This window comes from Parasteatoda tepidariorum, chromosome 3 (genome assembly GCF_043381705.1).
Source record: "Parasteatoda tepidariorum isolate YZ-2023 chromosome 3, CAS_Ptep_4.0, whole genome shotgun sequence".
NCBI classification, from domain to species: domain Eukaryota; kingdom Metazoa; phylum Arthropoda; class Arachnida; order Araneae; family Theridiidae; genus Parasteatoda; species Parasteatoda tepidariorum.
The window spans coordinates 91047996-91075560 of record NC_092206.1 but is presented as its reverse complement, the minus strand read 5'-3'; the positions used below and the strand labels follow the sequence as shown (position 1 = coordinate 91075560).

Genomic DNA, 27565 nt, shown 5'->3' with positions numbered 1-27565 from the left:
GATTTAAAAAAATGCAAACATCTATGTTGTGAAAAAAAAACTATTTAAGATAGAATTTTAATATTTATTGGAAGTTTGAGGTTTTATGAGATGAGTCCTATGCTACCTTCTTTTGTTTGAAAATCTAATTAGAATTTAAAAGACTTAATAATTAAGAAATAATAAAAGACTTAATAATTTTGAGTGATCAGGAATTACCCCGTCTCTTGATCATTTCTGCGGTAATTACTGATCATCAATTTTTATAGTAAAGGGGCAGTTTAAAAATAATTATACAATGGTAATTAACAGATAAGATATCAAGATCAAACAAATAAACCAAAAAGATATGTTTAAGCAGCCAATAAAGCAATTTATTTAAAAGCAAGAATAAAGATTTAACAATTTAAATTTTCCAAATATCTTTGCATGGTGCCATACATTTTAGACAAGCAGCCAACTTATTCTCATGTTCTGCTGGAATATAAGAAAGAGTTCTCCCATAGGTTACTTTTGCTGGATTTTTTAACTTCATTAAGTGAGAGTGTAAAGTTAAGTAAGGTATGTCAGCAGCTCTGGCAACAGCTCTCACACGGAAATTTTCATTTTCAATCATTAAAAGAAATTCACTAACTTTGCTTTCTAGAAGCTTAGTATCCTTTGTAGGCTTATAATTTCTCACAATATTTATATTAGGCTAATTTATAAACTTAAAAATTATTCTAACAATGTACACACATAAAATTAAGAAAGAAGCTAGGTAAGACAAACCAGAAATGGTGCAAATCAGAACACATTTGTCTTGCATACAGTTAAAAATAAATTTTGTGATTACAGTTAAAATACATTTTATAGTTGTCCCACTTAATAAATATGAACTGTAATTTAAGAAAAGACAATTAGCTATTTATTAGCTATTTTTTATACTATTTATAAGATGAAATGACAATGATCAAGAATTACCCCAGTGATCAATAATTACCCCATCTGTAGGGGGCAACATTTGATATAGTTTCCTATAATCAATTATAATGTTTACAGTAGATGTGAAACAATTAAACAAAAGCTTACACTATTTTTATATCAAAGAAAAAGAAAGCAACTCAAACTATTTATTACTAAGAGAAGAAGGGGGATATCCCCAGAAATGTGCACATTTTGAAACCCATCTTTGAAATGGAAAATACAGAAAGCAGTTTAAAAGATACTTATTTTGTTAAATTAAACAAAAAACTATTATTAAGTAAATATAGTTATACTTTAGTAAAGTGTACAAGCATTCTTGTCCATGTCTCAAATTTAAAAAAAAAATTTTTTTAATAAAACTAAGGTGATTATTATTTACCCCGGAAACAGAGTGATCCTATTAAAAAAAATGTCACCCTATTAAAAAAATGTACAAGGAACAGAACAATTTGCACACTGAATTAAAAAACTATTTATGATTTATTTTTTTTAAACACTTGAGAGATTTGTTTGATAAATTCGCATTCTGAGGTTCTAAATTAGGTTTATTTGAAATCAAATTAAAATTATAAAAAAATAATAATAATAAAATTTAACAATAAAGTAGATACAAATACATAGACATAAGATGATACATATATTTAATTAAATACATACATAAAGATGACCAAATACATAGTTGAAAATAATTAGAAATACACACCGATCTAAAATAAGCACTTCATTTTAAAATTTAGTAAAATTATATTTCTTTTATTAAAAACAAGTTTGGATGATAATACAAAAAATGTCAGTTTCTAACTGCAATAATTTTTACAAATTCTTTAAAAAAATTAATTTAATATTTAAGATTTTTAAAATCCTTCTTCCTTTTTTCTTATGAAATAGTGATCTAAGAGGTTACTTACAAAACTTGAAGTGCTCCCAGTGAGCGAAAAGAATCCTCCTCAATATAGGTGATCATATTATCACCTAAAACAAGTCTTTTCAAAGCATACAACTTATCAAAAGCCTTGGTGGAAATTGTTTGCAATTTATTATTTGACATATCCCTAAATAAGAGAAAGAGAAGAAAAAAAATTATAATATGTTCCAATATGCATTAGGCAGTGTTCTCCCTGAGCGGTTTTTGAAGGGTGGCCTGCCCTTTGATCCCTATAAATGCTGTTTGCCCTTTATATAAAAATAAGCCACCATCTTATAAAAATGCGGCCTCTTTACTCTGATCCATTAAGAAAAATTAATTAACTGTTAAAATAATTATACAGAAACATTTATTTGTGCTTATAGGTTTAATTCTGATTACTATTACAAATACTTACTTAGTTAGGATTATTCTGCACTGGCTAAATTTATATGTGTTTCTTTTTTACAAGGGGGAACATTATATAATTTATAAATGAACTTAAATTGTTTTTTATATAAATACCTTTTTTTTAAAAAAAAATTCACCTTTAAATGTTTATTTCCTAATAATTTTCAGTATAAATTACAGAAGAAATATTTTAAGTCGCTTATCAAAAAATATGTTTCTTAGTTTATTTTATTTGAAAAATATGCATGCATAAATATTGTCACTTAGCATTACTTCAATTATTATTTATAAACTACAAATTTTTCGCTTATTTAGATAATGACTGAAACTTACTTTTTGAAATATACACATAAAATAGCATAAAACGGTAACTTAAAAAATTATTGAGGATCAAATTCAGTTTTAACACTTTTTGACAAATTTAAATAGCGTTAAGTGAGAACCCTTTTTAATTCCTAGGGAGAACTCTGCATTAGGACAATTAAAAACTATATTGTAAATTTCCTTACAATTCAACAAGTCTTTTCCCAGAATCCCAGGCATCGTCTTCAATTTCAGATATATTGTTGTTGAAAAGGTACCTAAAAATATTTGAAATAATTGTATTTTAAATTCAATAAATATATAAAATGAAGCAAGATTTCAATTAACACATTTAGGTTTTAGTTATCCTTTTGGGGTTAGTTAAAATCTTAGATACAGATAATTTTTTGACACTTTCCAAGTACCCAATAACTGTTTATAATTTTTTAAATAATGCATGTTTTTGTACTAATAGTAAACCTTGTGATACAAAATGAAAAAAATAGCACTTACAGCTTTACGCTATTTCAATTTACTACTGACTAGCTAAATACCCGTTTTTAGTACAGGGCATAAAAAAAAAAAATTCAACAAATTAAAATCATTACCAAACACTACAAAATCATGAGCAAAACTGACAGATATTTACTGGCACAATTAGTAAAGCTAAAATAATTCTGCCGTATTTATTCATTATTAATCATCGCCTTTCAGGTTGATTTCACTTTATAAGATTTAGCAAAACAAGTTTATAGTAGCCAATTCCTTCAATACAAAGATTAACTATATTCAGTATCATCTGGTATAATGTTGTTACTCAAGGACAACTCATGACATTTTAAATTAACCACTAACAAGCAATTTTTTTCCTGTGCTTATATCATTGAGCGGCCGTAATAAACCTATTTCCACAGCATCTATCTATCTAAAATAAAATAAAAAGTACAGTATTGGTGTAGTTTTTTTAGGGCTTAAATATACTCATAAAGTACTTTGAACTTATATTAGTATATTTAGCACCTATTAAAACTGCACCAATTACCAAATACTGGCAGTGCATATTACCAAAAATAAGTAAGTATCATTTGTGTCAATATAGTATGACAGTTTTTTTGTATCTATCCTGAACAAATTAGTAGCATTTAGTACCACTATTTGATTGGTTTTTAGTACAGTAGCTTATTTTATTTATTTAAATTAGTGACTCTTACAAAACTAATTAAATATCATGGGTGTCAAAAATGGTATGGCATGTTTTGACAATTCTCTTTAGTACAATAGCTTCATTAATTTTGCTTCACAGTAAAAAGCTTATTATTATTTTAACTTCAATTAGTTCTTATTACCAAAACTAATTGAACAATTCTGGTGTCAAAATTGATAAGAAGATTTTTTACTTTTTCCTTAAACGAATTAGAACAATTTCTCAATTTCTTTTGTGTTTTAATATGTAACTTTTTTTAAAATTTAATTAATACCTAACATCAAAATTAATTAAAAATCATTGGTGTCAATAATAGTTTGCTGATTATATATTTTTTTTACGATTTTTGAAATCAATTTCAAAAACTTAACTATAAACAAAATTAGCACGTGAACAGCTTTATGAGTAAATATAGCCTGTCTTTGCTACAGCGTTCATGTTGATCATTTAGATTATCTGACATAGCGAATAAAACTAATTAAATGTTGAAGGACAAGGAAATAAACTCCTGGGAGCTATAAGTTAGCCAACATCACTGATGTTATATTTGGAAAAAAAAAAGAAAAGAAGTTTATAGTTTAATTTTTATCAATGGTGATTTCTAAGCCCAAAAAACAATTATATTTTTTAAAGGTTTCTTTTGAACAATCTAATTGAAAATTTTTAGGATCAGGGGCTAAAAGGACCTCTTTCACCCACTATTCAAATTTTAGAAAGCTAACATTAACAGTTCAAGGGTTATAAAACTGACACACACAGGCTAACTCTTCATTTTATTACTATTAGAAATGCATCTAGATGAACCTACATCAAAGTAAAAAATAGCCAGGTACTCAGGCACTATTTGAACACTTTTATTTTTGTGAATAATGATCACAGTGACACAAATGCATAATAAATACTTCAATTATTATTAGTAGTAGTATTTTTTTTGAAGTAAATAAATAACCAGTGCAACTCAATAATTTTACAAATGTTGACTTAAAACAGACTGAATTCAATTTTCGAGGCTACATAATTTTAAATAAGAAATAATGACTCGTATTTTGAATATTGTTTGCGTTTTATATCGGCAATATTAAAAATGTAATTTGCTGATGACCCAGGAATCAATTATAGAAAGGAATTGAGGAAAAGATTTAATTATAAATTTAAAGAATCCAAATAAATTCCAAGAATTAATAAAATTTCCAGGGGTGGTTAATAAAATATTTCTGCTCAATACTTACAATCGTTGCAGTGAATTTAAGCCATACAGCCATCCTTTGGTGATTTTCCCAATGTTGTTGTTATCAAGGGACCTAAAAACAAATTCAAAAGTTAGTGCTTGAGAAAAAACTTTTTACAGTAAGTACATTCAGTCATTAAAAGAAAAACATTCAATTGTTAAAAAAAAATTCATCAATACTTACAGTTTCTTAATACTATTGAGTCCATAGAATGCACCATCCTGAAGATTAGTTATCCCACTGTGTCTCAGTTTTAAAGCTACTAAAGAGGCCAGCCCCTGGAAACTAAGACCCTCAATGGTCGTAAGACTATTTGAATTGATTTCACTGAAAAATAAAACATTTCCATTAGCAAGTGGTTAGTTACAAATTAATCAAGTTACAAGTAGAGTTTATCAACTTACTAAATTTGAAAACATTTTTTTTTACATCTTAATATTTTTTTAATATATGCAAAGCCATAAAAATGTCAGTTACAAAAGTCCTAATTAGACACATTTTTACAAACCATTTTTTTATATGAAAAAGTGAAAATGCCTAATAAAATTAAAAAGCCATTCATTAAAGTCACATATTTTTACTTATTTACTTTTATTTATTTATTTTTGTTAGAAAGTTATAATAACTAATTGCTTAACTACGAATTAAATTTATCTTATTATGAATAATTAATGTTTGGATTAAATTAGTGCACTAAAGAAATCTTACGTTAATATGGTTAGTAATAAACATAGTTAACTTATTAGTGGTTTAAATTTTAAGAATATTTCTTATAATTTATGTGATTTTTCACTCACACACATATTAAAAAATTTCTTACATTTTTTATCACAACTAAATAATTTTTTTTTTCACAAAAAAAAAGTTAAATTATATTAAACATATGAATTATTTTACTTATTTCTGTTTTATCTTAAAGTTAAGAATAATTGTATAAACTTTTTTACCACCACACTGTTGTCATTTAATATTAATTCGTAAGTAATTACCCCTCTGTTATTCAATAAATAGTTATTAGCTTTTAATTCTTTATTTACATTAATAATTCATTAACAAATAAAATTTAATAACTTATTAATGAATAAAATTTAATTTAATAAAAATAAAATTTTATAATTTACTATTAATTTTTCATTCATCAACAATAAGTTAATTAAATAAAGGTGGTAAATGAAATATGAATTAATTTAGAGTTAAAATCAAATATTTTGTAATTGCAAATGACTTTTTTTAAAAATTAAAGAGAATATGAACATGTAAGATATCACATTTACACTGTATAAATTCGAATTTCAATAATCTAGGGAACATTTTTAAAAATTTGCTAAAAGTTACAAGTATTTACTCTCTGTCATATACTTAAATGTTTTGTGCCATTACAAGATTTTTTTTAAAATTAAGTTTACTAGGAATAAATATTTGTTAGCATGTTAGCATAAAAATTTGAAAAAATGAACTTACAGATGTAACAAAGTCTTCAGCTGCCTGAATAATTCCTTGGGTATGGATTGAAGTTTGTTTTTGGATAATTTTAAGCTTTCAAGTGACCACAAGTTGTCAAAAATACCTTTCTCTAAGCTTACAATTCGATTATGACTTAAAGACCTGCAAAATAAATTAAATATATGCATCATAAAAAACTTTTAGGCAAAATAAATAATTGCAAGTGATTTTTCCCTTTTTTTTTTCTTGAAACAAGTTAGAACAGATTTTGCTTAAAAAATTTATTAGCCCATAATTTAAATTTGTATAAAACAATTTATTGCAATTCAATCATTTATCTGCAATTTTAAATTGACATCATAAAAAATATGAGTACATAGTTTCTAAAGATATTGTTGAATAGAATTAATTTCAAACATCACTTTACATATAAAAGTAAAATAAAATATATTAAAAGCATATTTTACATTTAATCCCACTGACCTAGATCAGGGAGAGAGGAAGCCCAGTTAGATATTATTTATTTTGAGATTAGTTAATAACCAAAAACAAAAAGCTGTGGCAATTTTTTTAAGTATTTATTGGCAGAAGTGAAGGCATGTAAAGCAATAAATAATAATGCTATACAGTAATATAATAAAGAAAAACACACTAGTCACAATTGAAATTCACTTGATACATTTGAAAATTAAATAGTTCCTATATAAGCTATAAATTACACCTATGATAATTTCAATAATAATCATAACATCAGTAATAGTTAATGAAACAGTTAACAATAAGATAACAATGTGATATTTAAAAAAAATGTCTAAGGCAGGTAAATAGTCATTAAGATTAAACCATCAAGGTAATCACTAGCATCAAGAAAAAAAATACTACTTGACAGGTTTTAACAAATTGTCCTAATTTTTTAACCGATGGTATGAATTTTATTTAGTTCTGCCCTATTTTTAAACATAAAATGCACTATACTTACATGAAATATAAGTGTTAACATATAGTATAAGTGTTAACATACAATAATTAACACTTATAATTGCTATTAGAATTGAAAATAAAATAAAAATTCTTTAAAGAAAATTACTTCAAGACCAAATTTAATTTTTTGAAATTTTTCTTTACTTCATTGATTTTGAACAAACATCGGAGGTACCTTAACTGAAATTAATTCCTTTTCCTGACTTTTAGTGAGTTTAAGTTAAAATTCCCTGATATTTCCAGATTAATAAAATTCCCTATTTTGTGGCTACTCTGTTAAACACATGTAGTACATAAATATTAATAAATGTTTAAATTGAGTAAAAAAAAATAATGTTAAATGCACTGACAAGATTATTAGCTAGTCCTCTTATAGCAAGAGGATCCTCAATCATAACTTCCTCCTTTAGCCAATGAATCAGTGACAAGAATTATTGCAACCCTCACAAATCTAACACCGCTGCTGAAGAAGTTAATGGAGTATATCCTGTTTAAGGCACTTTAATACCCAGCATCCTTTTCACCCCCAATGACACGTTTAACTGTGATTTCTTTGACACTTCCTCTCCTCCTCAAAATTAAGTGAATTAGTAAAGAACAAAGAGAATCATGACACTACTCTAACTATCATCAATAGAGACGTTGAAAGAATGTACAAGAAAATTCACTTTTATCTGTTAATAAAAACTGAATCAGTTAATCTAAAAATACCTTCAACCAATTTTGATTCCAAATTATTTATTTTTCAAAGGGAAAAAAAAACTCACATTATAAAATACAAACACTAAATTAATAATACTAAGACTTTTCCATATCATATTTCCCTCATGTATGTAATTGGTAACAAATTTTTTAACTATTTTTTCAGTTATGCAGGATTTTTATACATAGAATATATTACAAAACAATTATACTTGGCTTATTAAGAGTTGAAAATAAATATTATTTTTAAAAAAAAATTTATAACAAAACTCTATTTTTTTTAATGAAATGCTAAAATAAAAGGTCCCACAAACTCAAATGAATTAGTTTTCCAAGATAATTGAGATATTATAATTTCCTTGACATTTCCAGAGTGATAAAAGGTTCCATTTTTATGCTCATTTCCTTTTTTTTTTTTTTTTTTTTTTTTTTTTTTTTTCTTTTTTTAAGTACTAGCCACTAGCAGCCATTTCTAATTTCCACTAGCAGCTATTTTTTCTCTTGACAAAAGTGACTTTAGTGACCATTTTTAACAAAAAAAGTGACCACATTGGAAGGACATATTAAGGGAAAATATCATTACTTTATACAATAACAAATTAAGAAAATGATACTTTTTGAACAATAACACTAAAATATGAAAGAGAGTTACAATTTACCACAAGTAAAGAGATCTTCAAGTCTTTGTTCATAAAAATAAACTAGGATTCTATGCCTCCTTTTTGTAAATTTTTTTTAACCTAACAGATAGTAAATATGAATTCCCTGTTAGGATATGTGTTTACCCATACTTCATTTTTCAAGGCTTCATCTGATTTATTGGAATCATTCAAAATTCTGCATTGGAAGAAATTCATTCTTATAAAAAAAATATAATTTTTGGCAGAATGCTGCCAAAAGGCATTAATAGCGGCGGTGCATTTGATAATTTTTCAGAGTCCGTGAAAGAATTTAGACAATTTTACAGAAAAATTGACTTTCCTAATAAAATAGGGAAATTACCTAAACAAAAAGGGGCTTTTAGTGACCTGCTGCGACCACAGACTATGTCGATTTCCTTAAACTTGCCTTTTGGACTACATCTGTTTTTCAAAACACCCATTTCAAGCTTTTTTGATATGACAATTTTTAAAAGCATTTTAACTTTTGAGCTATGCCTATTTCAAAATATGCATTTTAAGTTAAGTAAGTGCACTTTTTCTAATACCCTTTATGAGCTAAATTGTAAAAACTCAATATAAGGAATGGGAACACATTGTTTCAATTAAAACATATTTATTAATTATAAATTATTAGTAATAGATATATTAGCATTCGTTATCAGGTCACATTATCATCATTTAAATAGATAACGTAAGAAAACTTAGTATAAAATAACGTACAAATGCAAAAGAGACGATGAATTTCCAAATGTGTTTGCTGGTAAGTCTACAAGACTGTTGAAGCTCAACTCAAGAACTTGCAGTTTCGGAAAATCCTCTAATATTGAAGAATTCAAACTATGGATTTCATTATGTTGCCTAAAAAGTGAAAAATAGTAATAAAAATTTATTGTATAGTTACGAGTCAAATCAACAAAATTTTTGGCAAAATGCTAATATACCCTGTCAGATTTAGATCAAATTTGGCACAGTAGTTTTATTTGATACACTAAATTTTACTCGAAAATATTGATCTTTATCAGAAATACAGCCTTTCAAAAATTAAAAAAATTGATCAAAAAACCTTCACAGATCAATTTTTAAAATGATCAAAAACTCTTCTAGTTTAGCTAGAGAGTAGTGCCAAGTATCATTTTAAAGTTATTTTTAAAACCTTTACATTTACATATAACACATTAACAAATTAAAAAAATTATTTTAATTAAAATTGAAAATTTTTAAAATGCCTCACTCCAAAGATTACCTGGTTCACTTTTCATTCAAAGTTCAACTAGATTGAACATGATAAAGAATAATTTGCAAATCAAAACAGGTTTCTACAGGGCTGTGCATATGAAGACAAAAAAATGATACAAAAATTTAGAACCTATCAAACGCTCTTAATTTTTATGCTCAGTTGTTAATTAGTATATCAGTCAGATATGTGATTTATTAAGATTTAGATGAAATAGTGAAAATATTTGATTTTTTAATTATTGCGTTTTAGTGAGCAAAAAAAAGTTGAAAATTTTTTGTATTACAAATTAATATATTTTTATAATAAGAGAGTCTTGCCTTTATAAATTAATTAAGTTTGACATAAATATTATCTAAATATTAACTATTTTTTGTAAATATTTTGTAAAATTTAAAATATTGCTGACCAAAGGAATTTTTCTGGACAGTGTTTCAATCCATTTAAAAAGAATAATCTTAGAGTGAGAGAAATTAAGAAACTGAGATGTTTTAAGGGATAGATGATAGTTATTTACAGTGAAGTAGAAAAAACAGCAAAATGTTGCCACGTGCAGAAAACAGCTCTCTGAGAAGAGAAAAAACGAGTAATCGGGCCAACAATAAAGAAAATGAAGATTCAGAGAGCATGGATGTAGATCCAAATTCTGAAGTTGTTAAAACACAAGTGTTTCACGACATGAATCGATAAAAATAGTAAGAAAGTAAAAACATTATTAAGAATGGAGATGAATTGGAAGCATAAAAACTAATCGGGGGAAGAAAGAAAGAAAAAAAGGTAATTTTATAAATTTATATTTGATTAAAAGTTCAAGCAATCCTCAATATGGCAAAACAATCCTGATCACAAAAGTTTGAAATATAATGAATAGTTTTTACTTACTGAAAATAATTATTTTTAGATAAGAATTTCGCTATTCACAACAATTTTATGTCCCCTTGTAGGTAATATCTGATAATTGCTTAGACCAGTGTTTCCCAAACTTATGACTTTTGTGCACCCCTTCTAAATTTTTCGGAACGCTGTGTACCACTAATAAAAAAATGTATGTATTTTTTACTACAAAAAAAATTTCACAAAAATTAAAAATTACAACTGACTGTTGACACCACTAATTATTAACTGTTAACTCTGCAAAAAATAGCCAATAGAAAAATACGTAATCGTAAATTTTCATGGCTAACTTTGCTTTTAAATAAAATTTTTTGAAAATTTTGTTTGTTGCAAGATATTTCGCATAAGGACACGTACCCCCTCTAAAATGTTCCCGTACCCCTGGGGGTACGAGTAGCACACTTTGGGGAACACTGGCTTAGACCATTAGGCCTGAGCGAGCCTAAGGTCAAAAATTTGTAGAGAGGATTATTTAGAATGTCTTCATTAGATATCTCTTCAATTCCTTTTAACAAAAATTTTAAAAATATAAATATTACATAAAAGCAAAATAAAACAAGATTTTGTTTTTTACTTAAACAAACTTTTAGCAATTGAATTCAAACATGGAATACTTACACATTGAGTACAGTTAGGGAAGATTGATAACCCAAATCAGGAAGTTCTGTTAAATGATTATGGTTAATATGCCTGAAAAGGAAAGAAAATTACATTCAATCCATTAATCAAATTAACAATTTTCTTACTAATTTTAAAATCAATATATTCAAAACTTACAGTTTTTGTAGAGAAGGGAGGTTTTGAAACTGTGAGCTATTAACTGATCTCAACTGATTGTTACTCAAGTCTCTGAAAAATAAATGGTTTAATAAATAAATAAGCAAGAAATAAAGTAATTTTTTTTAAAATGTTAAATTTTAGTTGAATAATTTATAAGATCATGTATATATTTATTTGATACAATATCATGTATATACAATGATATATTTATTTCTTAATCCGTAAAGGTTACTTAAAAAGGAACTTATAATATGTGAAGGGCAGTGCACAAAAAGGGAGGGGAAAAAACCACCTGAATGATTGACTTTTGATCTAATAACAAGATTTATTTCATATGAGGGGTTGCATCTTAATGGTTCAAGGACCTATCCCTAAATCTTAGTGAGAGCAGACGATATTTTAAATTACGAAATTAGCTACAAACCATAATTTCTTCATTGCCCCCATATTTTGAGTGTCATGGAACCTTATGTTCCAAAAAAAAATTATATGTTTATTCAGACAAAGTATACTTCTGTAACTAATTTCGCAACTTAATATATAATTCGCAATAATTGTTAATAACTTACTTAAGGTTTGGCACTCAAACAATTAAAATTGAGTCACAGTGCACGAATATACGATCTTTATTAAGGTATTCGTTAACTCCAAGAAAATTAATTTATCAAAATTAAAGTACATAGCTTACATTTTTTAATATATTTATTTATCTATATTTAGAAGCCGATTTTTGCTTATAGTGGTGGAATGCATAACTTCGAGAAGTGAGAGTATATTATAGGGATGTAAAGAATAGTTTTTTAGCCGCACCGAATATTCGGTCAAATAAATTGGCCGAATACTAGGCAACCGAATAGCAGCATTTTATTTCTTTAAAAAAATCAATAAATATTTTTCATACAGAAATAAGTTTAGCGATTATTCGTATGGGGAGCAAAGGGAGAAAAAACGATAATACAACAATTTAAGATAATGAAGATAATCAAATAAAGATACTGAGAAATATTTAAGATTAAAAAAAAAACTAACAGCCCTTAAAAAATTTAAAATTGTAACGTTGAAAAAAAAGATCCCCTTAATCCTTAAAACAGAACTTAAAAACTAAAAATAATATTTTCCGGGGAAAATAACAAGTTTTTCTAAAAAGAAAAAGCTAGATAGAAACCAAAACAAAAATCTTTCCTAATTTTTAAACGAAAGATTTAACTCTTTTACATTGCCGTATGCCTTCTTTTTTTTTTTTTTTTTTTAAGTGACCATTAAAGAATAACGTCCATTAGAAACGCTCTTTAAAAAATACACAATAACACTAATAAATTAATAAAAATCAAAAGAGTAACAGAAAAGACATCGTTCTTTGTTCTGAAATATAACTTTAACATTGAGAATCTCAGTTTTCTATGTTACTGGTTATCTGTCTGACCGTAACAGGAAAAATAGGCAATAAAAGAATTTAAGTCCATTAGAAACACTTCGCTTTAATTATAACAGAAAAACTAGCAAGAATGAAACAAAACAAAAAAGTTCTCAGTATTTTAAAACAAAGTGTTGAAAAAACGATGAAATTGACGCCGGAAAATAATTTAAAAAGAAAAAAAAAATCAGCATTGCAAAACTCATGGTTCAGTATAAAGTGATATAGTAGCTTCAATTCTACAAATTTCGCTTTTCCATGTGTCGTTCAGAACATAAATTAACAAGTTTTAGAACTCTACATGTAAATGTATTATACATGTAAACATTGTAACATGTAAACAAACATGTTACATGTTACATGTAAACAAACATGTATTATACATGTAAAAACTATTTCGAATAATGTACAGTAAAAAATACGATTTTAGATTATTTATTATTAAATCTATTAAAATTTCACCCCTAAAAAAAACTTTGTTGAAAACTAATTTTTCAAATAATACTTTGCCGAATATTCGGCCGAACATCTGGCCAAAGGGGAGAATATTGACTGAATAGTGGTCGAATATTCGTCACATCCCTAGTAAATTATATACTTTCATTTTCAAAATATAACACCATTATTTAAGTTAAGTTCACTGTACACACTTTAATTGGTTTAGATTTTTATTAATAATACTATTCTTCAAGAAGAAAAGAAAAATCTTAAAATCACAGTACTATAACCATTTGAGAGTGACAAAAAAAAAAAAAAACTTTTAAAGAGATAAAATGGTACCGATGCCAGATTTATCACCTGTATCTTTTCCCGACGAGTTTTAAAAATAAAGATTAAAGCGAGAGCGCTGTGAAGAGACAAGCAGTCTGCCATTATGCAAAAGTAAAACAAGCTATTAAAAGGGTCACGCAGACAGGTTCCCTAGGATCGTGACGTTTGCCAACTGCGCGATTAGACTAACTACTACTCATGCTATTTTCCGATTCACCCAGAAAGAAGAAGCTTGAAATATCGTCAGTCAGAAGAAACCAACCTCATTTTTCCTTTTCATGATAATATATGTATCTTAAATAAAAATTTAGTATTTGTTTTTAAATTTAAAAAAAAATGAAAAATACATGCTTTCTTGAATTCAATATTATAAAACTTATTTAATTCTCACCACTCTTTGAAAATAATTTAAGTATAGACCAGTCTTATCAACTTCACAATTTTTAATTTAAAAAAAAAAAGTCGCAACAAATAATAAATGATATCAACAAGAGGGTATGAGCCTGCTACCTCTTTGGGGCTCAAAGAGTGCTGCAAAATGTAATGGCTCGAGATCCGGAATCGGCTATATTGCATCAAATGTAATTGACGTCCCACCCATCCCAAGCTGACATTGAAAAAAAAAAGGGGGTGTTTTTTAGTCGTAAATAAATTTAGAACCCAAGTTCTAGAAAATAAAAACTCATTTAATTTATAAGAATCTTTTTCTACACAAATAAAGAAAGGAAAAATAAGGGAAAAGTGGATAAATTCAATATCTGACAGCGCAAAATTAAAAGGTATAAACTTAGGCAATCCCTCCAATTACAAATGTCATATTTACGGAAAGAACTCAGTTTTAAAATATTGGAGCAAATCTAAATTTTTGAGAAAATAAGTTTTAGCGTCAGTTACACTTAAACCAACTTTAAAACCTTTTTTAGACATTAAAAACAGACAGTTACAAGCGTAATACAATGTGCTAAATTTTTAATTTTTTTTAAAAACATTTTAAGCTTATGAAAACTACAAAAATTTGGAGTAAGTGTACATGACACCAAGACTTATTTACACAAAAATTATTAGAACTGTTTGAATTTTTTAAACTCTACAAATAAAGCATTCATAAATGGTGGATTTGCCCTAAAATAAAATAATTATGTAAATTAAATAGACGTAAAAAAAAGATTGAAAACTTTTGTGCGGCATTTTAAAACGTTAATGGAAAGGTTAAACGCAACAATTTCCAGAATTTTAATGAAAATGATTTGTTACCGGAAGGTGTACGACGTGGTGTTACGATATTTGAATAATTTCTACACAATTTTCACTACCACCTGTGTACATATGTTCCAAATATTCATGAGAAATGGGTTTCGTAATTTGGAAAGAATAAACCCTTTATTCATGGTGGCAGAAATAAAAGTTGCGCGCGTAGGTGAAAAAACGACGGGAGCGTCACAATGAGGTATAAAATAATAATAATGCAGGAGAAAAAGTAGGTTCGCCCACAAGTGTAGGAGAGAGATTCGTCTTGATACACAGAGGTTACGATAACATCATACCTGGGCGACACCAAAATGACACGTGCACACACAACTCCTACCCTTTCCCCTACTGATGATTATTGCCACATATCATTGGTTTAATATTTTTTTTCCCCATCCCCTTAAAGGAAAAAGGAAAGTCAAAGAGATAGCCAGGTTAACTTATGTATACCTCAACAATAAAAATGAATTAAAAGGATCAAGATACGCGCTGACAAGAGCCATTATGTTTTTAACCTGTCAGTTTCCATATCTAATTCTTACTAAATCGATGAGTGTCCGACATAAAGGCTGATTTTTTGATGCAAGGTAAAAAAAAAAATTATATATATATATATATATATATGCGTTTTTAGTCATNTGAAAAGTTGAGAAAACTTTTTCAAGTCTGTCGATTCCAGGGTTGGCTGGTTTAAACCATGGTTTGAATTTGCCATTTTTTATCATTCTATTATTTTAAAATGTTATTTAAAAGAAAAATAAATAGTATTTTAAATTTTTCATGCTCCGTTAAGTGAAAAGTAAAAATTAATATTTAATCAATTGGAAAAAAAATTACACTTGATCATTTTTTGTAATATATTGACACAAATGTTGTTAATTGTATACTTTTAATTATTGATATTAAATAATGCAAAGTATGATATTTGCAAATATAGTGACAAAGAAGAACTCATTTTTTAACACACACACATATATATGTATTATAATTTTGATATTTAATCTTTATTTGCAAGTTAAGTTTAAATTAAAGTAATATAGCATATTCAAAATTTACAGTTATTCTTTTCACGTAAGTCTGTTTTGGGAGAAGTGGATATTTTTTAGAATGTTCATTAATACTAAATTGCAGTTAAAAAAAGTTTTCATGTTTATACATTATAACAGTTTACTTTTTAATTTAGATAATAAAGTATTATTTAACATTTAGTTTTAAATAAACCAACAACAACAAAAAACGTTTTAAATAAAAAAGTTTTTTTTTTTCTAACCCTTAACGATCGAGCAGCCTAAGTACAAAGACAAAATCAGTTTTTACAGCGTTTGAAACTGATTAACGTCAATAAAATATGACGCATACTAAGAGATCATTGTTCATTATCCAAGATCCAAGTCAAGATTTAAAAAAAAAAAAATTATGCAATCTGGGCACTTTTATCGTTATCAAAAATAACTTGATAAGGCATAAATTATTCATTTCATTTTCTTATAAGCTTCAAATAGAAATCAAATGCATGAATAAGTGTTGGCATAAAATGTAACTGCGATCTTATATTAAAAACCACAAAATTAACTATTCAAAAACTAAACCGAATGATTGAAAAGCTAATTAATGCGTCATTTAAATACAGCCATAAATCAGTGAGAATTTAAACAGTTCTTTTGTCCCTTATCTATTAAATAACGATCTAGCATTTAATACAAATACAGATGATGGGTAAATGTGAACATCGTATACAATAGCTATTATTTTCACTGAGAATATCGCGTTATAACAATACTCCAAGAACTAATAACATTCAAATTCTAATCCCAGAGGAAAATAATCACCAGCGAGAATCACGTGTAAAACCAACCACAAAGAACGAAGACCAATTAAAAAGGCAACACGCATTAATTATTATTGAAGACTAAACACGGTTTACACCCCTCCCCCATTTCCTCCCCACCGAGCCTTCTCACGCAGAGTGTGAAAATATTTTTTAAGGTTTGACCTTCCCTTTACCACTGTTAAAGAAAGTATGAAAAGCCTGCGTAATGAATACACAACGCTACGTGACTAAACAAGAGTTGGTGAGATTTACTACTAGAAAATTGTGTGCCATGATTCAGAGCTAAGCCTAGATTCAGAGAATGCTTTTGGTTTGTGTGCACAGCTGCGCATTCGTTAGGCCAGAGAATAAATAAATGGTTTCAAATATGTGCCCTACACTGTAAATTTTAAAGCTCCCATTTTCTAGAAAGATATATTAAACGTCACGGATCTATTTCTCGTAATAACTACTTTTCTCTATGAAATGTTTTGATACGTGCTGCGTTATTAAAAAAAAAAACTTTGAACTGTATTTTTTACTAAAAGGAAAAAAAAATTGACAATCTAATGGGAAATTAATTTTACTGTGATCATGCTTCTGAAACTCAACAGATATGAGTTATTATACAATATGCAGTCTGTTAATAATATATTTTTAATTTCGTAACAATAGCAGATTACTATGCAAGATATCCTTCATGGTTTTCGAACCACAAAACACAGATAATTCGGAAATATTAATTTATTCAAAATATTTGTTAAATGTTATAGAAACAAATCATAACATTCTGTATTTATTATTTTCTTTTTTAGTATGCTAAGTAACACGTTATAATTTAAAAGAACTGTATAAATCAAGTCAGTTGAAAGCAAACTGTAACTATCAGATGGTTATAAAAATACTTGCTATAGCTGATTTCATTAATTCACTTTCTTATTCATGAGCACGATATAACAAGAATTCGACAGCCATTATGACGTGAACAAGAACGTGAATACATTATATATATATATATGATTCGTACGAACAATATTTAAAACGAAATTCAACAATGTTAAAATTCGAATGGGTGTTTAAAAACAAATATTTTGTTTAAAAAATCAATTATACATAAATTTCGTTAACGGAGAGAGGAAAAAAAATGAAATACTAAAGGCAAAAAAAAATCTTTATCCGAGTTAAATGTGACAAATATCTTATGCGAAATTCACATTTATTCTCTAAAAATTGAGCCTGAAACGTTATACACAATATGGCGCCAAGGGTTTGATAAATTCCGTAATGCAATAGATCGGGTATAATACAATTTAGGGATAAAAAAGGAAGCAAGGGGGGAATAAATAAAACCCACCCCGTGTAGGACACCAACAATAAAAATATTCTTCTTCTCATGGGGACACATTGTGGAGGTGTGAAAACCGGGAAGTGGGTGAAAAGTAAGGACACCCCCATGAGGTGTCAGGAACGGAAGAAAAAAGCCATTTTCTTGGTAACTATTTAGTACCACTTCAAAAGAAGGCCGCCGACACACAACAGGTTCTGAATTTCCAAAAGTGAATAATTCTAAGACGGCGCCAAAAGGGAGACCTCCCGTTCAGGAGGGGGGGATTTATAAAAAAGGAAAGAGCCCTCTGTGAAGGAGGAAAATAAGAAAATATGTTTGAAAAGGGAACTCGCAAGTGTTTGTGCTTAATTGTGAAGGCATTCAAAGAAAGTATTCAAAATTATTGTAATTTTATTTCCAAAAGAGGAGAAATGAAAAAATAAGTAATAATAACTACAACTTATATATATGAAGTATTCAAAGAAAAAAGCAAAGGAGGTTTCAGTTTTTCATTTTGGTAACACAGTTTATAAATAGCTTTAGTATTTGAAATGAATTGAAGATATAAAGTCTAATAAATTAAAAAACATTTCAATTTATTAAAATCATAATTTACTATTAAATCAATTTACAAGGTAATGATTTTTCTTATTAAGCAATAAAAAAAGAGAAAAATAGACTTTAAAAAATACACGTAAAAAAGGATTCCAACCGATTTTTTTTTAAAAAAAAGTTTACATATAATTGTTTATAAAATTTTAAACAGAAAGTATACATACAATTGTTTAGAAGAAAAAAAAACAATCACATAACTATATAAAAAGCGGATCATAACTAAATGTATAGTCAATTTCTAGTAAAATAAAATCTGAAAACAACTTAAATATTAAAAATATATCTGACAATGCAAAAAAAAACATAGAACTTTCATTATTGATTATAACAACAACCTCTTCTTTCAGCATATAAAGCAATGATTAAATTGTTTTCTGACTTTTCGAATACTGTCTTACCCTAAGAATAATAAATTTAAAATATTAAATATATTTTTTAAATTGCCTAAACATTTTAAAATATTTAAATTGTATTAACAGTTCAAATATGTTAAACGTAACAAATTGTTCTACAATAATTAATTGTAGGTTGTGAAATTAGGTTTTATTATTGATAATCTAACTGAAAGCAGTTCCCTTATGTTTACATTAAAAAACAGCCTTAAACCGTAAAATTTCAGAAATACCAAACAACTTTTAATTTTCGCTAAAAATATATAAATATATATATATAACTCAGGTAGAAGTAGAGGACAGGAAGGGAATGCTTTTAAGCTTAAAATGTAAGGGATTAGAATCATTAAAATTGTCCGTTGCTTGACAAATTTTCTTGTTTGGTGACCTAAGTTATTTGCTGAGCATTTTTCTGTGACAACTTATTAAGAACGGAATGCGTTTAAAGATGACATACAAAGGTTGTAAACAAATCAGCAAAACGATCGGAATGCGAAAATTTTCGTCTTATTTTCGTTTCAGCAGGTTTTGGCCAGTTTCAATTAACAGAAATACCTTCACTGATTCTAATAAGGAAATGGGCATCCATTATTTCCATTAATAATGCTCTTAAGTGAATGACAGTAGCTGTTACCAGATAGCAATAAATTTTCTCTTTGAAGTAAAAAGCGACTTAAATTATCAAATAATTAGAGATGGCTAATATTTCATGTATAGGATGCATTGTATCGTCCCTAAGTAACTTGGAATAGGCTGTTGCGAATTTTTTGTTTTTAATAATTCAATTTCTCTAGCTATTATTTTTTTCTCATCTTAAAGTTATCTTTATAGCAATAAAGTCTAAACAGTTCTAAATAAATAAAAAAAATTAAAATCAGGTCTTCTATAACATTTGAGATATAAATCAACCGTTTTACACTCTAGGTTAAAATGGTTCAGTATATTTGCACTTCGCTGCCTTTTAGTTAATTAACACCTTTGTGGTGGAAGGAGGGGGGATTGAATCATTTTGTAATTGTTGTCTTTTTTTTTTTTACCTTTAGGATAGGACTGTTATCTTTGAACATTTAACTCTAACCCGGAAGGGGGGGGAAGAATGCCAACCACAAAAGCATTGCACTTTTTGGCATAAGAGGTGCCCTTTTCTATAAGAATCTTGTCTCATTGATCTCCTAAAACTATTCCTATCGGGCAGATATTCCCCTTAGATTCCTCTGCCAATGATTGTAAGCAAATGCACTCAAACATTCAAAAACATGTTTCAGTGTTAAAACCTAGAAATACAGTAGATTCTGCTGCATTTTTAGGAATGTTAGCTTTCTTTTTTTTCTTTTTTTTTGAAGCACACAACTCAAGACAATTTTTAAGGAGCTCTAAAATTATTGGTATGAATTTAATATGAAAATAATGCCTCATATTAAAGACAGCTTTTTACAACAAAATATGCACCATAATATGACAAAACATGGCGAGACTATTCAACAGCGAAATACTTGAGAATTCCCTCACACTGTTGGACAAAAGCGTTTGAACACCTGGCTTTTGGGGGGTTTCGATAAATAACTTTCCACATCGATAAGTAAACTTGAAAGGACCCATATTCAGTATAATAAAGGCAAAATAGTGGGGGTATGCAACAAGTGGGGTCACTTTTTGACCTGAATAGTTCTTTCAGTCCAAACGGGGTATCGCTGGCCAGCCATAGTATACAAAATGGGATTTACTATTCAGGCTTATTTATTTCTGGGATAGAATTGGCCGAAAAATCGATATAAAAAAATACGCGACACTTTTTGTAAAGCCTGGAAGGGTGTGAAGGCGCCGGTCCCAAAAGAATCGATCAATAGTCATAAATATGGCTTTACTAAACATATTCTAATATGAAGCAATAAATACGCCACCCTGCATTTCTCATATTTTAAGGAAAGATATACCAGCACGTGATAAGCGGGGTTAAAACGAAATTATTTTCTAAGGGGGGGGGATGAAAAGCAACAAGGGGGACGTTCTATATTTCGTCGACACCACATCAAAACCACAAATGACTATTTTCATTAGAGTGCAATTTTTTTATCAGTGTTTTGCAAGATTATGAAAGTGGATATTGCACCTAATATGTCAAGCGCCTATCTATACTTATTAGGAGAGAGTGGAGTAAAACAGTCCCACTCCTCGACTTAGGCGAAATTAGTTTTGTTTAAATTCTGAATGACATATTACTTCGTCAAGAAGGACCTACCATATGGGCGCGTTGTTGTTGATTAATATACGGCGTTTGTTTTACTATGTTAACTCTCTTATGTTATCTTGTTTTTAAGTTATCCTTATTTATTTGTCATTACAGTTAAAAATATATAAATTTTTTGTCTATCATACGTTTACAATAGGCATACCCTAACAAGCAATAAAGATATAACCCGTTAAGTAGCACTGTTCTGTTTCATTTCAATAATCTCTGTAAATGGGTAAAAACTTTTTCTATGAATTACAAACACACAAAAACAGGTCCTCAACGTTACAAATTACCAATTATGGGTTCCTGTTCGAAAGAAGAATATTAACGCTTATTTCTGATTCACGAAATTCTGAGTAAATTCTTCACAAAGCCTTGGCAAACCCTTGAGTCGAGTACATAGAACTAGAATAGGGAGGGGAAAAAACTCAAAATACTTTTTGTTCATCTATTACTTTTGCAACGATTTGACGATTTATTCACAAGAATAATGATTTTAATTGCATTAAAAAATATGAATTTTGTAGCAACTTGCCTCTGATAGAGAAAAATAAACAACATATATAGGTCGCTAAAATTTACATTAAGTTGGTCGTATTTATGTATTCTTACAGATAAAAACTAAATTTGTTACTGATCTTACACAAACGCAAGCTCCGGGTCTTTTGATTAACTCTTCATAACAACGTTAAAAAGTTAATTGCAACTGGCAGCGAAAGAGGGGGGACACAACTTTTTAAACTCCCTTCGTCTCGTCTCTCGGTTCATTAATTAAAGAGACCAACCACTTTCACACAAGTTCAGCGTCCACAATTCATAGGAATAACCCTTTCCTGCATGGTGCAAAACGAAAAAAAAAAAGGAATACGTATTATTAAAAAAATAAAAATCAGGGCGCGACAGAGAGATGCGAATTTCAGATTAGGTGGTAGTGGCAACAAGCAGGAGCAACTTGTCAACTCATTTCCAAGAGGTTGATCATCGAGGCAAATAGGATGGATTAGACTAAATATTGGGCCACACCTCTTTTTTGCGATGGAACGATCTTTAGAATAGAAGCCAGCGATAATTCATTAAAAAAAAGAAGAAAAAGCAGGAATTCTTCACCGTTCCCGACATTGAGGTGTGACACTCAAGGTCATTTGAGTTGCATATGAATATGGAACATTGCACTATCAATAACTTTTAGCCAGGCAAACATTACGCAAGGGGTTAAACACATTTATTTACGTTTGGCGATTCCTACCTGGGGACTCGACTATTGGACGCCGTACTACGCAACTAGAAAAAATTTCTTAACCTCTCTGAAAACTTTAATTACGAAGATGGACTCTGATCCCCGCCTGGTTCATAATAAGCGACCTCGTTTACTTTATTTATTGTAACACTGCAATTTTTAAATAACTTACTTCCCCAGTAGCGTCTGTTGGCACCCGTTAAAACTTTTCACCCCCTTATCCACAAAATTTTAAAATTGACTTTATCGAGAAATAGGAGTTTATAACAAAGTAAAAAATTTTAATTATTTTCTTAACAATGTGGTAAGAATAATAAAAAAAAAAAATACTTTTTTTCTATTATTAATCCAGCAAATTACTATGCAACATATGTTAACAATCAATATTCTTTCCACATATAGTTAACTTACTGCCAATTTCACTAAAAATTACATAATTTACTGACTAAATAAAAATATTAAAATGAAGATGAAGTTAAAACAATAAAATAGGATTTAAATTACCAACGTTATAAATCCGAAATGTATCGGGTAAAAAAGTATTTTGATACTGTGAAGGACACCTTTACACCAACACATACAGTACATTTATTTATTTATTTTTTACTGCACTGGTAAAAGTACCTTTAACAGTCTGGAAACATGCAAACTTTTTGGAAGTGATAAATTATTTGAACATTTAATTTAATTAGAAGTTCCACGCTAAATAGAAGAAAGCACAGTCTAAGTTTTAAACAAAATATTAAGAAGAAGAAAAAGTTGAAACCACAATTAAAGTTATTTGCAATAAAACGTAAAATTTTTTGTGACTCCTTCAAAGCCAGTACCCAGAGATTCGGGTTGAAGGTTCAAAATAAATAAATTTAATTGAAAAATTTAGGTTATATGAAAGAATATTCGTTATTGAAGTAGAAACAGACAATTGTTCATAAAAAAATATTAAGTTCCGAGTTTACGTAAGTCTTAGCATCGATTGAGTATTATTTTTTGTCTGCTATAAATTCTTTCTGAAAACTTGTTATTCGAAGAAAAACCTCGTTACATTTTATTATCTTTTTTGCTATTAAATTTCAGTAAGAGACATCTTTTTTCTACAAATGTACTGGATTTAATTAGAGAAACACGTACAAACAATATACAATCTCCTCACACCCACTAAAAAGTAGACCGTAACTAACTTACTGGTAGCAAATTGTACGCCATAATTAAAGAACAGATTTCTAAGAAATTCCCCCACAAAGGGACGAACTGTAAAAATTCCAAATCCCTAGGGTTTTTTTAGGGCTTCGTCTCCGAGAAAACACGACGCATTGATCCAAAATCAAACGCCACAAAGGTAAAAAAAAAAAAATTATCAAAATTTTTTAAGAAGCTTTCGACTAACGGAATACTCAATTAAAAGACGCTGCAAACGCCATTCATTAAAGATGCTATCAATTGGATATTTCTTGGAACAATCCAGGATAATAAAGTCACTTAAATGTGGGGAGGAGAAAAGAAGATCATTCGATATCCTTATTTTAAAACAAATGTGCCGAATCCTAACAGAAAAATGAAAAACCAACCATCAAATAACGTATTAAATATTATAGAACAGTAAAATGAAACAACAAATCCTCCAGGCATAACCTGCCTTTCCTCAATCTTCACTAGATGGGGTAATGGGGGGAGAAAATTAAGGAGCTGTCAAGGTCTACGCCCCCCTGCAGAGCATTCACACCCCAACCCACCTATGCTGCCTCCCATAGGAGGGCCTCCACGTTGAATAATATGAATAGCAGAATATTATTGTTAGAGCTACGGGACTCTTCACAAATTGACTGAGAGACAATCTCACTGGAGATAAGTTTGAATTATCAGTATTGCCTGATACAGAACTATTACGACCCGCAAGCTTTTTTTATAGGGAGGAGAGAAAAAAATTTGCTCAACACAAGCATTAGCAAAATAATTATGTCGAAATTTATACATGTAATATATTTTTTTAAATTAGAAATATACATATTACATATAGATTTCTAATCCATATTACATATGGACTGTAAAAAGGTATTACATATGAAACAAGAATATTTTTTCTTGAATTTGAAATCTTGGGAAAAAATTATTTCAACTTAATGTAAACTGGAAGTGGGAGAAAAAGAAATTCACAATTATTCGAAATACTGAAAAGATTTTGTGTAAACAAATATTACTATATACCTATAATGTATATTTTTAAATTTAAGATACTTTATATCAAATAAAATTATTCAAATTATTTTTAAAAAATTTTTTGTGAAAATTTCTAGAACTATTATTTTGGACACTCCCTTCAATTTTTATTTCATTAATGAAAAAAAAAAAATTCATCTGCAAATATTTTACATAAGTAAAAGATTACATTTAATTTCATTTTGAAGAGATTAAATTTGAAAAGAAATAACTAGTTTTCTTATCGCTAAATCAACAATGAATAATAAAATTATTAGTAATAAATATCATCATCAGCCATTGAAAGCTTATTACGTACGTTTTATGTGCTATCTGCTAATCTTAAAAAATTTGATTTCTTGAGAAACATCTGATTTCGCTTAAATTTTGTAATTTGTTATACATAATTATATTCTTTAAAATAATCTTTGTATACCTTACTAATCAAATTTTTCCGACCAATATGAAATAAAATATTAAAAAGTAATAAATAATTATTAAATATTATTTTCTGCGGGGGGGAGGGGGAATTATCTTCCAATAAACGAATTTTACAATTAAGTGCAAAAATTTTTCGACCGCTTTCCTGACCTTATTTTTCAGATTGCGGCTACTTACCTTATTTTGAGAGTCAAAAATCGTATTTTTTTTAAAAAAAAAGGTTCGTTTATGAGGATCTGTTTTCGTTATTAAAACTATCGTTCGCACTAATTAATGAAGTATGTTTCTGGCCATCCCTTTAAACCATTGAGTCCTAGTACATGAGGATCCGATGACCAGATCAAATGTTATTTTTGGTATTTCATTTTTTTTATTTTGAGCACTGTATATCCAGTTAGCGAATTTCCCTGAAAATTTCTTGTTTTACTTTGGATTTAGTAAGAGTAGCTAGCCACCCTGTTTGTTTAATGTGATAAAAATTACATAATTCGCAAATATTTCTAAGAAAAAGAACAATTTCTGGTCAATTATCTTTTTTCCAAACTGTCCAACCTATCCCTAGCGTAATTTAAAAAATAGCATTTAAAAACCCCAACGCTAATTATACAAACACTTTAGTGCTGCAAATGTGAACTCCATAAAACTACATATAAGTACTTTTTGAGAGAAGTTTAGCACCTTTCCGTACAGCACTCAACATTGAAGATAGATATCTTCTGAATTGTGGAATTTCTGGACAGTTCCGGTCCGGAACAAATCAGGGTCATATCAACCACCCCCAACTATGCACAGGCACCTAGAGCAATACGCCTGTCAAAGACATGAGATTTATGACACACAGAGGCGCCACTCTGCACGAAATGTGCAGGGAAAAAAATTAAGAACGGGAAATCTAATATCAAATAATAAAAAAAAAGAGAGAGAGAATAGAATGTTATAAGCTGCAATACGGTGAACACACGCACCACCCATCGGTTAAATCTCAGAACATCCCCCCTGCTGTCATACCAATGCGCAAGGGGGAGGGACGTGATGGGAAGGAACGAAAAGTTCGAAGAGGAGAGAAGAAAAAGTTCTACAAGTCCTTATTATTAGTTTTTTTTTTTTCATCTTGCAGAAGGTGTTGTTGGATGAGATGCATGTAATAGAGTCTGGCGCCTTACATGAGAAAAAGATTTTCAGATAGTACACCTTGTGGATAATAAAGTGGGCGGAATGGGCTAGAGTTAAGATAATTTTTATATGCATGGCGCATGGTGCAGGTAGAGAAAGTCTTAAAAGGGTTTAAAGAACGATATTAGTCTTTAGATATTTAAACATGAAGGCGTCGAAAATTATGGTTCAGTTACCTTCAAACACGATCAACCAGTGCAAATACAAATTGTAATAGAGAAGGAATGGAACCACAATTCGAATCAAGATTGGATAGAAGTTAGCTCGCATGGGCGCAGGATTTTATTTTATTTTATAACCGTCGTTGAACAGCCGACCCAATTTTTTTTTTTGGGGGGGGGGGATNCTTCGTAGCCTTGTAATTTTGAACCCAATCCAGCAGACAAGAGAACTCTTGGATCAAGTATTGGGAGAAATTTGCCTTCGTGGAGGACTTTCTGATGGAACTAACCCACATTTGCGTTACATGGAGAGGAAGACCACGAGAACTGTGTCAGCACTGTGGTCGGTGCAAGCCGGAGGCGGATTCGTATCGACCAGCCATCGCTGGGATTCGAACTTAGTTTACCTCATTGGAAGGCGAACGCTCTATCCCCTGAGTCATCGCGGCTCATGGGTAAAGGATTGTTCAGAAATCGGGGCCAAAAATACAGGCAATAATAATAAAATTAAATTTTAAAAAAATCACATCATATGGCTATTCGTTAGAGGTGAGAAGGGCTCAGCGAGGGCCGGTTTATAGGGGGGGGGGGAGAGAAAGGTTTCTGGATCGGGCAAGTTAGGATTCATGGTAAAGAATATTTTTTTCTTTTTTCCTCGGTAATTCGAAAATGACCAACATTCTTTGGAGAGCGCGGATTTCGCTTTGGAGAGGCGGAAAAAATTTTCCGAGAAAATTTTAAGCATCTTCTGCAGTAGAATTGATTGACATAAGAAACATGGGGAAATACAGTAAATATAATATGATGTAGAATGATGTTATGAGTTGTCCTTGAATATAATTTATATTTCATCAGCAA

General features: G+C 28.9%; 1 protein-coding gene across 1 annotated transcript in view; it reads right to left on the bottom strand.

Annotated features, from left to right (window-relative positions):
* LOC107437740 (leucine-rich repeats and immunoglobulin-like domains protein 2) overlaps positions 1–27565 on the bottom strand; it is a 59565-nt gene that overhangs the window by 18689 nt on the left and 13311 nt on the right. The window contains exons 3-10 of the mRNA XM_016049837.4: positions 11690–11761; positions 11531–11602; positions 9505–9642; positions 6458–6601; positions 5180–5323; positions 4997–5068; positions 2770–2841; positions 1854–1997 (exon numbers count right to left, since the gene is read on the bottom strand). Coding sequence (XP_015905323.1) covers positions 1854–1997; positions 2770–2841; positions 4997–5068; positions 5180–5323; positions 6458–6601; positions 9505–9642; positions 11531–11602; positions 11690–11761 — 858 coding nt within the window. The remainder of the gene's footprint in view (positions 1–1853; positions 1998–2769; positions 2842–4996; positions 5069–5179; positions 5324–6457; positions 6602–9504; positions 9643–11530; positions 11603–11689; positions 11762–27565) is intronic.